The 15,423-nt window shown below is 36.6% G+C and overlaps 2 protein-coding genes across 3 annotated transcripts; one reads left to right on the top strand and one right to left on the bottom strand.

Moving 5' to 3' along the window:
* Positions 1–8,773: 8,773 nt before the first annotated feature.
* Positions 8,774–10,480, bottom strand: LOC108475157 (increased DNA methylation 1-like). Its single transcript, XM_017777148.1, has one exon. The coding sequence runs from the start codon at positions 10,478–10,480 to the stop codon at positions 8,774–8,776; it is 1,707 nt and encodes a 568-aa protein (XP_017632637.1).
* A 413-nt stretch (positions 10,481–10,893) lies between these two features.
* On the top strand, positions 10,894–14,789 carry LOC108474626 (uncharacterized). 2 transcript variants are annotated; one of them, XM_053025821.1, is made up of 13 exons: positions 10,894–11,424; positions 11,631–11,802; positions 11,987–12,067; positions 12,357–12,439; positions 12,516–12,631; positions 12,732–12,842; positions 13,009–13,118; positions 13,265–13,577; positions 13,658–13,735; positions 13,821–13,871; positions 13,964–14,047; positions 14,212–14,289; positions 14,384–14,789. In XM_053025821.1, exons 2-13 carry the CDS (start codon positions 11,657–11,659, stop codon positions 14,432–14,434), a joined length of 1,302 nt encoding a protein of 433 aa, XP_052881781.1. In that variant the 5' UTR covers positions 10,894–11,424; positions 11,631–11,656; the 3' UTR covers positions 14,435–14,789. The 2 variants fall into 2 exon arrangements, with proteins under 2 accessions (XP_052881781.1, XP_017632099.1); XM_017776610.2 differs by having other exon boundaries at positions 10,895–11,392.
* The last annotated feature ends 634 nt before the right edge of the window (positions 14,790–15,423 follow it).

Below are 15,423 nucleotides of genomic sequence, written 5' to 3'. Positions count from 1 at the left end.
ATACGATTTAATATCCGCATTGGTCGAGCATTCGCACCCCGAGACCTACACTTTTCATTTGTCGTGTGGGGAGTGCACTGTCACTCTGGAGGATGTTGCATTGCAGTTTGGGCTCCCAATCGACGGGAATACCATCACGGGTGTAAGTGCGATAGCTGAGCCGGCTGCACTTTGTTATAGCCTACTAGGAGCCTCGCCTGGTGATGATGAGTCCAATTTTTTAGAGTTGAAATTTACATGGCTGAAAGCAAATTTTGAGCATTTATCATTAATGCCACTGAAGAAGAGTTGATGTACGCAGCTCGAGCATACATTATGCACATTATAGAGGGTGTACTGATGCCTAATTTGAACAACAACAAGGTTCATCTTCAGTATTTACCTCTATTAGCTAATTTGCGTAATGTTCATTCGTATAGTTAGGGTTCTACAGTTCTGGCTATGTTGTATCGTGAGCTTTGTCGGACGACAAAGCCTGATGCAGCAGACATAGGCGAATGCCTTGTATTGTTGCAGTCATGAGCTCTTTATCGGATGCCATTCTTAGCATCGATTAGTCACCAATCATACGTATTTCCACTAGTTAACAGGTGATAAAATTTAACTTGTTATTAATTGAAATTTCTTTATAATGATACTATTCTAACGATATTATATTTACTTGAAAATTGTTTTCGTAGATGGAGTATTTATCCGGGTATCGGAAGGTCGTACACTGTCCCGATATATCGTCTGCTGATTGAACAACATACCGGGGAAGGGGTAAGCTATTCAAATATTTGTGACATGTAATTACTTTGTATATCTTACGCAAACCGTGTTAAAATTTTAACCATAGTATTAATTCTGCAATTTATATGGATGTCATATTGTAGACCAGAAATTGCAGCTATTATAACCTCGCTTGCCTACGTTCATTCTCAATTGTGGTGCACTAATGCACCAATTATCAGTTTCAATATAGTCGAGTGGTACCACGGGGATCGAGTACTACGACAGTTTGGCTGCATCCAGTATATCCCGGATCCACCAATGCAGGTGGGGAAGGTTCACGGCATCAACAAGAGAGGGAAACATGGAAGGCATTGGGGGGTTGTGTATCGAAAATTTGTTGCGGTGTGAGATAATCGGATGGGTCGAAGACCTCAGATGGATATATCTTCCGATTCGCAACCATCGTTAGAGTACATACAATGGTACTCTAGTATGGGGAAGCCATATTTACTTAGTGGGTAGTCGACTATAGTCCTCCCGCACGTGTAGCGACATGAGGCACAACAGCCAGTAGCCGATATAGAGCCCGATTCACAGCCAGATCCCGAGTCCGAGTTCGAGCGATCTCATTCATATTCGGTTGATACTTCTTATCATCCGAATTTTCGGCTCATGACTATTTCCCGGGCTCGTCAGGGGGCAGATATTATTACGGGTTTAATATATTTGGGTCGTATCCACCATAGCACAGCATTTCTCCCGGTCTATATCTACTGCAGTATAGTACTACCCCCGGCCCGTATCCACCGCAGTATTCCACTCCCCTTGGGTTGTATCCACCGCAGGATGACACTCCTCCCGGCTCAAGTTCATCGATGTCGTTCGAGCCATATGATTTTTCTTCCATGTATCAGACACCCTCACCCGCGACTAAAGAAGAAGTTGGTGGTCACAATCACCCACAATGTGAACGTCGACCTCTGCAGAAATATACTCCGAGGACCACACCATCGAACCGTCAATTTTAGCGGTTTGTTGGGTTTTGATATTAAAAAGTTTGTATTTTTTAGTATATATTTAATTAGATTAATTGGAACTTTGAAAAGTGGATCAAAATTTGACCATAACGTAAATTAGATTAATTTGGACATTTTGAACATTAAAACACTAAAATTTGTAACAAACTTAGTCTTGTAATATAAATTAAATACATTACAACATTAATCTAATTGGAACAAACTTTGCAATATAATTTCTTTATATAAATTAAATGCATTACAGCATAAGTTCAATTCCTACCCGATCGTGACGATTGGCCAACATGATAGTTTCATTGCGGGCATTTACTCCGATTATGACCAGTTAACCTGCATAATCCATAACGCAACCTCTCGAATTTCTCCCTAATGTTCATTTTATTACGGATTCTAGATGATTGCAGACGACCTTTCCGATTCCTGCGTAGCCCTTTGTCTGGGACAAGCCCGAAAGTCGTTGGAGGCACCTCCCATGTAGACAGGTCAGGTAGGACGGGGAACTCATTTTCCTACACACGTAACGTGCGCTCGAGTGTGTACACATCATCAAATATTTGTTCAACATTAAGGTTCACTTTAGCACACGCTGCCATGACATGCGCACAAGGATAATGAAGTGTTTAGAACCTCCTGCAATCGCACTGTCTATTCCGAAGATTAACTCTATAGGACTTAGGTGGTATGCCGGGTCGACGACCAATGCTCTCTGTAACACAAAACATTTCAAGACATCGTGAATATATTTCTACATTTATCGACCTCGCTATCCGATGATTTACAACCATTGCATCTCTGAAATCTTCGACAAACATGTGTCCCGCCTCCGTCTGGTTGACTTGTTGCTGACCCATTCTTGGCATCAAGGTAGCCAACCTGTAGAATGTATCCGAGAAGACAGATGAAATCGGAAGATGTCTTGTTTTCAACAACACAGCGTTGACCCCCTTCACTAAGTTTGTGGTCATCTGACCATAATGAAAGCCCTCGTCAAAACTTTGAGCCCATTGCCACGGCTCCATACTACCCAACCACTGTCCGAAAGATGTATTTGTTTGACCCTCCATGTCACTATCAAGTCGAGCCATTCTTTAACGAAAAATATGTGGCTCTAGCTCATGCGCTGTATATATATTAGGAAAATATAGGTTACAGTACTGCCCTAAAACATTAAAACTTATATTTAGAAGATAAGGTAATCATTTACCTATTTTCACAACTTGTCTCTTCCAGTCTGCATTCTTATAATCTCAATGGAAGTTAGCTGCGATATATCGGATGCAGTAAACGGATCTCCATGATACACCGGAATGCCTAATGACAGTAATTAATCCTTTCCCTTTATCGAAAATGATGCAAATATTATCGTTACTAACAACACACCTCCGCAGATTAGTAATGAAGAATTCCCACGATTCCATGTTCTCCTTCTCTACGATGGCAAATGCTATCGGGAGCATGTTCTTGTTGCCATCTTGAGCAACAGTAAGAAGTAAGATCTGTGTATATTTTCTATATAGCCAAGTCCCATCCACTTTCACAAACGGCTTGCAATGGGGAAATGCGCGCACACATGGATCAAACGTCCAGAACATTCGATGGAAAATTATTTTTCCCGGTTGTAGTTGGTCATTCGGGCTGTAATAAGGTCTTGTCTGTAACTCAATAATAGTCCCCGGTACGTACTCCCACATAGCGGCTATCCATCGCTGTAGCTCGTTATATGACGCATCGAAATCCCCATAAAATTGCTCCATTGCCATCTGTTTAGCTATCCACTCCTTTCAATATGATACTCGATACTGAAATTGTGTTTGCATTTCAGCTATCAGTACCGAAACTTTAATGGTCGGCATATCCTTCACCATTGGCATTATATACGTACAGATAGTTTTGGAATCAAGTTTTCGATGATCATCTGTCATACTTATTGATGTGTATGTGTGATGCCCAACAAATTTGTGTATCTCCCACATCTGTAAATTTTGAATAAATGCAGCTCATACCCGCCAATTATAGCCTTCCGCTGACTTCCAACATTCCCCAATATATAATGTCAGTTTAGACACTGCAACTTTGTAATCTACTGATATATTCATGCTATATCGCTTAATAGCAAATACGCATTTTTGTTTACTTTCGAATCTCTGGCTTACGAACAACTCTTCAGGATAGGAATTTACGACCAGCCGATAAGCAAGAAGTATTTCAGGGTACTCGGGGAACTCAGCTGCATGCGCCGCACCGGGGTCTATGAGCGACATGTGTGGCCCAAGATTATTGTGTATCACAATCGTCGCATCTGGTTCTCGACCAAAGACACATTAATGTTTCCATCGTCATTCACGTCTTCATCGTTAATATCATCGGGGACATTGTCCATATCGGGATCACTATCACTATCGACCTCTTGATAACAAGGATCACTACTATCGTAACCATCATTACCAACCACATTCATATCGGGTGTAACATTAAGATCGATATCGATCCCACGTATAGTCGATTCACTATCAACGCACGATATTGGAGCCATCATGCACGGTTATTGAGCTTTGTGTTCTTCACCATATGCAGTGAGATCTTCATTTTCCTCTATACCGGCTAACTCAGCAAATAAGTGAATCGGTGCATTTTTGTCACTCCCATTCCCACAGTAAAGAGCGATCATTGTCTCCACGTCTTCGTCGTCTACAAGTTCTATTTCGGTGAATTTGATGGGATCTGTCGAAACTAGAAACTTGTAGAAAAGTTTCGAGATCCTTCTCCTACAACGTCTAACAATTTTTGCGTTAATCATTCCCTTCATATCATCCAACGAGACATTTCTATTAAATATCATTGCTATTTGTTGCCGACATTCAAATATGCATCCAACGGTTGTTGTCAAGATGATTCTATCGAAATAAATGCATACGAAAAATTGATTATCCATCTTCAATGCTCAATCTATTAAAAAATAAACAAAATTTCTCAATATAATTTCAAACAGCAAATAAATTACTTAAATAAAAAAAAATTAATTAATCAATATGAAATTTTTTTCATTCATAAGCTCATACTTTTTCAGTTCTCATTTTTTACATGAACAATATTTATGTTTACATTTAACCATTTAAATTCAATTCTACGTTTTCTTCCATCTCCGACCTTGTATCTTCCTCTGGGAAATACTATACAATCCAATTTAAATATTCTTGATTCTCTTCATATTCATCTTCTACAATCCAATTTGATAATTCCTCGGGATTTTCTTCTTCTTCAATCTTTATAACGGGTATTGAAATTAGAAATTTTCTTGGTAATTTTCTAACATCTAATTTATCCATCCATGGTATGTCAATCACATTTTGCTTCCTAGTCAACTTTCGTGATCCTATACTTTGTCTCGCTATTTTCCTTGCTCATAAGAGATTATAAACTTTACGAAGCATATAACTAGATTCCAATAGGTTCGCGGTACAAATGTCTTCCAAAGTTGGTCTAAAATGATTTGATGGTCCCGTTCTATTAATGTCCCGTTCTATTAATGTCCCTCTAAGGGTTAAGTATTACACTTTATTCTTCCTAATCATTTCATGACCTTTCCACAACACTTCTTGCATCTTTTTATTTATTGTGATAACGTGTTGAACAATATCTTCTTCTAGTTTCATTCTGTAATCTTGCACTTCTCTCATCATCTTATCAACTTTCTCCCTTTGTGCTGAACTTATTACCTTATCAGGCAATACCAAATATGTTGCCATTTCTAACAATATCTATAACATGTCAAATAAATTTTACAAATATTATCTAATCAACCTAAAACGAAGTTTTTACCCTAATAATATAAAAAATAGAATAAAATATCAAAATAGGTTGTTTGAAAGATTAAGTACCAATAAAAACCCATCTAAAACACATATAACAAATAAATTACATAAAAAATAAAACATTTTTACATAACATAAATAAGCTTTTTAGGGTTTTTTATTACAAAATTAATATAAATCAACAATAATAATAACTAACAATAATTAAGGTTTTTACTAACAATAATAACCAACAATCCTAATAATAGTTTTTTATTAACAATAATAATAACTAACAATAATAATAAGGGTTTTTACTAACAATAATAATAACTACAAAAAAAATCAACAACAATAATGACAGCAAAAACGCAATAACAATATAAAAATTCATTATTTAAAAAAAATATACTTTCTCTTTTCTATTTTTTTTCCTTCTCCTTTCTTTCTTTTTCTTTTCTTCTCCTTGCTGCTGCTTCTTGCTTCTCGAGTTGCTTCTTCTCCTTGCTGCTGCTTCTTGCTTCCAGAAGTTGTTTTTATAATGGGGCGGTGCCGCCTCTGCCAGAGGCACAACCGTTGCCACCTCTGGCACCCACACAACCCTTTTTTTCAACTTTTTGTTTTTTTTTCTGCTTCAGTTTTGTTTTTTTTCGTTTTTAAGCTTTTTTTTTTCTTTTTAACAGAAAATGGCAGAATGTGTGGGACCCAGGGTGGTCACGCCACTACCATAGGTGGTACCACTCTGGTCCATATCATTTTTGTCATTACTTTTTGCCCTATACCATTTTAGTATTTTTTTAAAAAAACTATATTAGTAAAAAACCCAAATAAATTTGTATCCCTTTTGAGAGAACTCTATAAGAGTTAGGGCTTTGTTTTTGGGGTTTCAGTTTGTATGTTTAGTACATTAAGTTTATTTTCTTCATATTGTACTCTCGTTTGTTTACTCATTTAGTGAAAAGTCGAAACTTCCTTTTCTCGTGGTTTTTATTCTCTTCGGAAAAATTTTCCAAGTAAAATTTGTGTTCGATCTTCTCTACCTTTTCTAGTTCGTTGTTTATACGAATCGATCCCTAACAATTTCATTTTTACGGTAAAGTATGATAGCTGCCCTTATATTAAGAGACAAATTACATTTTATTCTCTCTACTCAAAAAATAGGTAAATTAGTCTATGTATGTTAGTTCAAAGAGCATATTGGTCATTTTTATTAAAAATTTTGTCTATTTGTATTGTTGAAAATTGGCGTAGCTAACAGAATAATCAGACAAGTGATATGTTGCATTCCATGTGTACATCATGCCGGTGTATAAAGACTAACTTTTAACAGTAGAAATATATAAAATTTTTAATAAAAGGATTAATTTATCTTTTAATTTGACATACATGAACTAATTTACTTATTTTTTAGTAAAATGACAAAATACAATCCGACTTTCGGTATAAGAACCTGCATAATTTTTTTAGTCACTTTTTCTCAACTTCTATCCTTCTCTTGCTTGTCCTTTCCATCATTGTTAATTTTTGTCCCATTTTATAAGGGAAAATTATGTACTTTATCTCGAATTAATCCAAAAGAACATAAATTGAAAATAATATGAGCAGTTATATCTCCTATTAGACTCTTACCTACACAAATAATTGAGAATTTAATGCTCTTTTATAAACTTGTCCCTAAGAACCTGGTTCTCGTCAATTTCGTAAGACTAGGTGATCCTAATTATTGCTGTCATCTTTGAAATTTGATGTAAAGTAGTTGCATGTGATTATCAATTAAATAGATAAGAGTTTAGCAGTTGAAAAACAAGTTTCAAAACCATGAAAAGGGACTTACACCACATTTTAAACCTACTTAAAATTTCATCTATCTCGAAATATTACATTATATTAATTTTTACAAAATTAAATAAAAATAAAAATCTTTAATTTAAATATATAAAAATTGTCACAAGTGTTATAAATTCTTTTAAGAGTTTAAGAAAATTAATTACGGTTAAATTTTAACTTGTCAACACAGGAGAATGCAAATTCGAACATATTTATCCTCTTATTAAGGTTCAAGAAAAGTTATAAATAATTAGATCTAATCAAAACTAATTCGAGTAATTTGAGTTATTTTACATACTTTGTGAAAAAGGCAAAGTGATAAAAAGGAATAATTTGAATTTTAAACAAAACCCATGAACTGGAAGTGCATCTTTTACTGCGCATGTGAAAGTTAAGGCTAATAAGGCAAATGGTCTAAAGGCCATCTATAGCCATACCATCTCTTCACTCATTCATATATTCTCCCATTTATAATGGTTGCTGCTACAAAGTTAATTTCCACTGAAATATTATATCAACTTAAGGTGCGCTTAGCTGCATTTCCAATATTGAATCATTACCAATCAATATAATTAAAAGCATGACCTATTTTTATTTTCCTCCATATCTTTCATAATTTATGTAAAGGATCTGATTAAATGTAGTAGCAGTAGTAGTCGTCATTTGATGAATAATGCTCTAAATTTCAGTTTCATTGATACACCATATACCTTGGCATGGAAGGTATTATCGATGGTGAATAATGTTATTTTTCCGTATCCTTCTCGTTGATATTCTGTCAAAACTTTTGCTTGACTCGAGCAGTTGCCGGTCGCCATATCGACGACTTTAAGGCTTTGGGAAGATGAAACATAAGGAAGCTATAATAGTTACAAATTAGGGGAATGGACATGGGATGCAGAAAGAAAGGGCCAAAGGGAGCATTACTATTTTAATGTAGAAAAGAGAAAAAGACATCACTTGGTAAGCAGGACCCTTTTTTTGTTTCTCAGTGTCATTGGATTCTGTAATAAAAATGTTGAGAATCAGAGGAAAGGGAAAGCATGCAGTGGCTGGTGTGTGATTGTGTCTTGCTTTGCTTCCTTTATTGTCGTTTATATATAGGCATGTGCTTGTTTATGTGTTATGTTGATTCTTTTTGATGAAAGGCGAAAGCCAAAATTTAAAACTATGGGTCCATAGACCCACCCAATAAGCCCATCAAACAATGAATGTTGGCTACTTCTTTCAACTCATTCAAACGAGACAAATATGCTCCAAGTCTAATGTATAGTTGCTGACGAATAAACTTATAAATGCACATGTAAGCTAAACCAGTTAACATCTGATAATACAATAACAAGAACAAACATTAATATTTCATGTACCTGGAACGATACTTGCACCTTATGATATATCAGTCTATCACAACTCAGTTTTCAAGGGTTTTTGGCACATTATGCTTCCCTGAAAGTCTAGTAAAGTATATTGCAGAAGCTTCGATCTCTCGTCGCCTGTCATGTGAGAAAACCCGAAACCGTTAACCCATGTGTCAACTGCAGCAGGCACGGCGGGTAAAATTAGCTTCTGCACCCCCAGTTTGGCTAGATTCTTTTCAAGTTCATCCACCAAAGCTCGACACATGCCGCGGCGGCGGTGGCTGAACCTGGTAGCAACAAGGGACATTTCGGCCACAATGTCACCATGTACCCTTACGGTAGCCACGGAAACCAGATCATTGTTTTCCTCCAGAACCGCAATATAGAATCCTTTGAAATTCAATCGTTTCAGCTTCGACCCTTGGCTGAAAATCACAGCTTCAACCAGATCTCTCCCTGTGTAAGAATCTTTACTAGGCTCAAAGCATTCATGCATCACATCGAGTGCAATATTCAACTTACTGTGATTCTCTGCACAAGAATCCAGGCCATCGGGGCAATCAGTATAGCCGTCGCCATTAGAGCTTGCCTTCGACTTCAGCAATGTCCAGGTCAGATTGTTCCCCACTGGAATTGGTTTTCCAGTAAGATTTTGCAGGCTGGAAAAGATGTTTTCACAGCTATGGCTGCAAAACCAGTTGTTTTTCCCAGCCAGTTCATTTGATTCCTTCAACTTGAGGCATCCAATGTGAAATTTACACTCACATTGTTGACAAGAAAGAAAATTATCATCATCACTTACAGTTCCAATACAACAAATGCCACAACAGCAGGAGGGGCAAAACCAGTCACCATCTGGAACTTCCTTGAGGCCCACGCAATTGACATGGAAAGCAGAAGGGCAACGATCACAGCAAATTAACTCCCCCCCATCGCAACAAGCAGAGCAAACATCATCACTCCCACGTGGATTCGAATCGCCCTTCTTCGCAGATGTGGGGATCGTCATCATTGAATCATGAACTTGCCTTTGACAATCAGAAAGAGACCTGCCACTGCCATCGTCCAAGATTATATTAGCAGCCGGCCTATGGTTGGTACTACCCGCATGAGCCTCAAAGGCGGTGAGAGCAAATACCCTGAAACAACAGTCACATTGAATCCCAGTACGAGTTATCCTTCCTCTCATCAATGGATTCCCTGCCTTATTCCGGTAATACACTTTCCCCAAAATCGAAACCACATTGTTGTCTATCAACCAAGAGAGAACAGTTCTTGGGTTACGATGAGATGAATTCGGAACAAGATGCTCTCGTATTCTAATACTCTCTCGTTTGATCACCCGAGGCTCGGCTTGATTTTCTTGTTTTCTCACCTTCTTCCCTCTTTTGGGTGGCGGCAGGGATTTAAATGGAAGAGATTTAGGGAAAGCTGGATTTTCTTGAGTTAAACTCTTTCTTTTCAAGGGTTTCTTGGGCTCCAAGTCAGCAGCCACGGCCACGGCCATTCCTCCTCCTCCCTCGGCCCCGGATGTTTCATCGATGTAACCTTTGCAGGCAGCTTTGAGTGTATAGTAAACCTTGCCTTGCGGTGACTGATATCGTAACTCTTGTCTTCCGTTCTTCTGAGCATACCAAAAAACCCAACCCATGGAAGAAAGATGTTTTTTGGCTTGCAGGGTAGTTTCACTTCTCTTAGTACCAGGTTCTGCTGTACCCCCATTCTTGTACCAATTGAACACCGCATCTGCCATGCTTGACTTTTTAGGATAAACAGATTAGATATGATATAACATTAGTTTAAATAAGTCGACTTCTACTTCGATTAGAAGTCTTGAAGGATAAACAAAGCAAAACTGAGAATTTTATACTCTTGGGTTTATTATTTATAGTAAAATTTTGGTGATGTCGAAATTAGTTTTTTTATGGCGAAGTGGGCAACGATTGAGCTTAAGATAATTATGAAAATTTGCTGTTATTGGGTTGGGTCGCAGCTCAGGAAGTCCAGTTGAAGTTAGATTCATATAAAAACTCGTATTTAACCAAATTAATACTTTAAATCAAAATCAAAAGTTCTGTTTTTACTTTTTCCATGAGAAATTATTTTCAAACTTTTAAAAACAGATAATCAACAGTTCAATCTTTAGCCACCCTTTTCACTTTTTTATTTTTAAAATTTAAGAATCTACAAATTTAATATTTCTTTTTTCTTTAAAAACAATTCTACAAACTTCTCCCAGAGTCCGGGAACTCTAAACCCCCAAACTCGCCTCCTAAAAAGTAAAATTACTTTAATCACGTGTCTAACCCTAATTCCACGTGCTCCATCCCTACACTCGCCTCGTGTCCCAACCTGCCAATTCCCGAATCCCCGTTCGCTTTTCTTTTTACATATAAATTAGGGTTTGTGTAATTTTCTAAATCCATTCCCTTCCCTTGGCTTTATATTCTAATAGGGATTTTCTGTATCACTTTAATGGCTGCATCCTCCTCCCATTCGCTTCTGATATCGTCTTCCTTGTTCTGTTTGGATTCTTTTTGGGTTTTTCGTTCTGTCTATCGTTGTTTAATTTCAAACCTATCTCATTCTCAGATTCTTAGTCAACCTTGTAGTTTCTAACATATAAAAACCGACGGCCGAGAAGTAGTCACCAACATGGGAAAACGTGAGAATTTTTTTCCTCTATTCTTTTTTTGGGTAATTTTTTCTAATTAATTTGATTAAATTTCTGCCTTTTTGACTTTCCAAATTGCTATGGATGTTAGATGATTGATTGTTTGGTGAAGTCGCGTTTGAACAATTTTCTATTATTTGTTTTGGGGTGTGTTTGGCGTCGGTTTTATATTTGTTTTGTTTTAGGTTTTATTTAAGGCTGAATAAAAATAATTATATGAATTTGGCAGGTAAAACTCAGCGCAAAAATGCGACGATGTTAGATAGTGACGATGATAATAGTAGTGTAAGTTCATCGTCGACCATGCGTTCCGATCGAATGTCGGTTTCCGGAACTGAAGAAGTAGAGCTTAATAAGGATAGTTTACTTGATGAAGCTGTGGATAATTTATACGAAAAGAGGTTAGATATAGTTGGATGAAAATTTGATGCATGGTTTTCTTGTTACTGTGGTTAAGGAAGAATAGTTTGGTTAGTTGAAATTAGTTACTTTGTCAAGTTCTCGAGATTTCTCAAAAGTTTTTAGAATAATTATGCTTTTGACTTGGATGTGGCTCAATTGGGCGTTTTTCTCCATTTGTTGAAGGGGTTCAACGCGAGAGAAGGCTTTGGCCTCGATTATCGAAGCTTTCAACAGCAACTTGCAGCATGAGTTCGTGGAGAAGAAGTAAGTTGCTCTCAAGTGTTCTTTAATCTTGGGTTTGATTTATTTTATTGCAAGAATAGCCCAAGGATTTAGGATCATGGTTCTTGAAACGCTAAGAATTAGGAATAGCACACATTCGGTGGGATTCATTAGTTAGTCAGACTTGAGATTACATATTATTAGATTGTCATTTTCTATTTGCCAAGTATATTTGCAGGTGTGGGTGGAAGTGTTTCTTATGATTCAAATTCATGGTACTTGGATCCATATGCTTCTAACAGTCATATTTTTGTCATTGGCTGTTGTTCAGGTTTGCTACATTACTGCACCGGTGCCTGAATTCCCTCAAAAAGGGGTCCAGCAAAGAGATATCTTTAGCTTCCCATACCGTTGGTTAGTTTTGAAAACTTTTGTAAATTGTAATGCATGCATGGATGGAAGAATTCAAGCTGATAATTTGTTTTGGTAGGTTTGCTGGCTTTAACTATTGGTCCTGGAGACAAAGCACGGGAAATATTGGAGGAATCAATCACTCCTGTTTCACAGGCTTTTAAGTCTGGTTACGAATCTTCTAAGATAGCTTCGGTATGCTAGAAGTTAAATTGGATTTTGTCCCCCTAATATTTTGTTGGTATTTAGATTCTCAGCCATTTGTTGTTTCACATTACCTGGTTTCTTATTGTAGTTACTGGAGTGTTTGGCTATCATCACTTTTGTTGGGGGAATCGAACCAGAGGAAACAGAAAAATCAATGCAAATTATGTGGCAGTTGGTTCACCCTAAACTAGGCTCTAATGTAAGTATGTATGCCTGATTTTCAGTAATTAAAAATCATCTGATAGTGTATTGAGGTTCATTGAATCAGTTATTGCTTGTATCTTGCTAATGGAAAAGCTCGATGATATGTTTTTGCATAGTTATTTGCTTTATTTGAGAATTAATTTATTCTGTTTAACTTGTAGGTTATTACCGTCAAAGCTTCTGCTGTTGTAATAACAGCGGTTGTGTCTGCCTGGTCATTTATTTTGACAACTATGGATAGATGGAGTCTCAGTCCCAAACTTTGGCTAGAGTGAGTGAACTCTATGTATTATACATTTTTTCTTAGTAGTTTAGTATTGAAATCCCTCCATATGTATCTCAGCAAACCTTGTGAGATTTTGATGCTCCCACGATATAATGAGCTAAGAGACCCGTCAATCTTGAGAAATTATGCAGATCCATCACATATTTGTCTAGTTTGCTAGATAAGGATGACCGATCTGTTCGCATTGCTGCTGGGGAAGCACTGGAAGTAATTTTTGAGATGGGAAGCTTAGAGAAGTTTGCCACTGAAGCTGAAGGTTCAAATAATGGCTCAGTTTCTGAAGGGAATAAATCTAAAGAAGGATTATTACATATACAAGGATTGAGGGCAAAAATTCTAAATCAAGTCAGAGACCTCTCTGTGGAAGCTGGTGGTAAAGGTTCTGCAAAGAAAGATCTTAATTACCAAAGGAGTTTGTTTAAGGATGTTTTGGAGTTCCTTCAGGTACTCGTATCATTGTTATTCATTTTCATGACTTACAATTGTAGGACAGCTCATGTTAATGTTTATCTTGGTGATGCTAGGATGGTTATTGTCCCGAGACATCAATGAAGATCGGCGGGGAGTCACTTCAGACATCAACATGGTCTCAGTTGATTCAGGTTTCTCTTCCCTCTAGTTTAGTTTCCTACACTAGTTTCGTGCCTTGAATTCTTACACATAGTGTTTAAAATTGCAATGCGACAGTTGAACTTTTTGAGGCGCTTTCTTGGTGGAGGTTTCACTAAACACATGCAGGTTCGTTGACACCTGTGGATGCAAATTGTTGATATTTATTTGCTGGTTGACTAAGATCAGCATATGTAATGTTTCACTTTTCACTTGTGCAGGAAAACGAGTTCCTTCAAGATGTTTTTGGTTTCACGCCAAAAAGGAATCTTGTAGGCGGTGAACATGTATCCAACAATTTAAAGGTTGGTTTCTAATTTGATTAAAGCGCTTATCTTTCAGTTTCTAATCGATTTAGATCTAATTTTTAACCTGTTAAATGTAATTTTTTATTCGAAGTTGATATATAGATTCATGTGTGTCTGGACTTGCCCAAAATATGAAATTAATATTGATTCTTTTGGTGCAGAGAATGTACAAATCACCAAATTCAGTCATCAACAAAGCAAGGACCCAGCACTTGAACAAGCAGCGGATGTTATCCGAGGTAAGTGTCATCTGTCGATACGCTGTTTCACAACCTAAGCTAACCAACCATTAGGGGTTGCCTGGTTACTCTTTGTTTTTCTGACTCTGTTCAGGGTAAAAAAATTGGGCACTTTGCTGTCAATGTTGGTGATGAAGATTCATAAGCTTCTACGGGACAGAAACCGGGCATTGTGGTGCTGGATTAGCTTGTCATTTGTTATTAAGTTTTGGTTAATATCGGCGATGGCTCTACATACAGATAAAATTGTAATTGTGGCGTCGAGTGCACTCATCTAAGGCACCAATAATGAGTTTGCTCTGTCCATGGGATTGAGATGCTGCATTTAATGAATAACAAGAAGCGGCCATTTCAGATTAGTGGCCATCTTTCCTGTAATGAACCAATGATGTTTCTCTCAAGCTATATTATGATATTACTTATATTCAGTATGTATGATTACTTATATTCAAATATGAGCATTCATCTTTGTATGAAAGAATATGTTCGTGTAGGATAAATATATGGTGTCCAAACATTTTATTGTTGAGAACGAGAGGTTATATCGAAATCGAGTAGGATGCTCCTACATATTTGTAGCTGACATTAGAGATGTTTATGGTTTTGCTGGGTGTATGTACTGCATCTATGTTCAGTATCAAAGTAACTTAGAACGTCCAATTTTATTTTATTACAAATGAAGCAGGGGATGTCTATAATATAGTTTCCAATTTTGATTTTCAGACGCGTTAGTCAATTTTTATTTAAATTCATCTACAACTAGTTTAAATTAGTATATATCTGTTTATATTGTTTTCATATTTTAAGTATATTATTTTATTTAAAATTTAGTAATTATATATTTATTAAAATTTTAAATAGAAATAATCGACGTTTTGGAATAATATTTATATTATATTATTTATCATATAAATAAAAATAAAAATATATCATAAAATAAATAATAGAGTTGGATTTTTTTGGTGAACAAGAAAACATAACGAAATTAAATTACAAGAAAAATCGAGAGGTGTAAAGAGCCTCTCTTTATCTGACTTCTAGAGGAGACTCATAAAGGTGTAGGTCCTCTTCGTTTACAAAAGCCAATTTAGCAATGTAGTCGGCACAGTAATTATTCTCTCTCGAAATGTGTCT

The sequence above is a fragment of the Gossypium arboreum genome, chromosome 3, assembly GCF_025698485.1.
Source record: "Gossypium arboreum isolate Shixiya-1 chromosome 3, ASM2569848v2, whole genome shotgun sequence".
Classification (NCBI taxonomy): Eukaryota; Viridiplantae; Streptophyta; class Magnoliopsida; order Malvales; family Malvaceae; genus Gossypium; species Gossypium arboreum.
This window is presented reverse-complemented; position numbering and strand designations above follow the sequence as displayed.

Excerpts from the sequence above, each read along its gene's own strand:
- LOC108475157 (XM_017777148.1), bottom strand. The coding sequence starts at position 10,480 with ATGGCAGATGCGGTGTTCAATTGGTACAAGAATGGGGGTACAGCAGAA.
- LOC108474626 (XM_017776610.2), top strand. Across the intron at positions 14,048-14,211 it reads ATGTATCCAACAATTTAAAG|AGAATGTACAAATCACCAAA; the intron begins GTTGGTTTCTAA and ends CTTTTGGTGCAG. Across the intron at positions 14,290-14,383 it reads AGCAGCGGATGTTATCCGAG|GGTAAAAAAATTGGGCACTT; the intron begins GTAAGTGTCATC and ends GACTCTGTTCAG.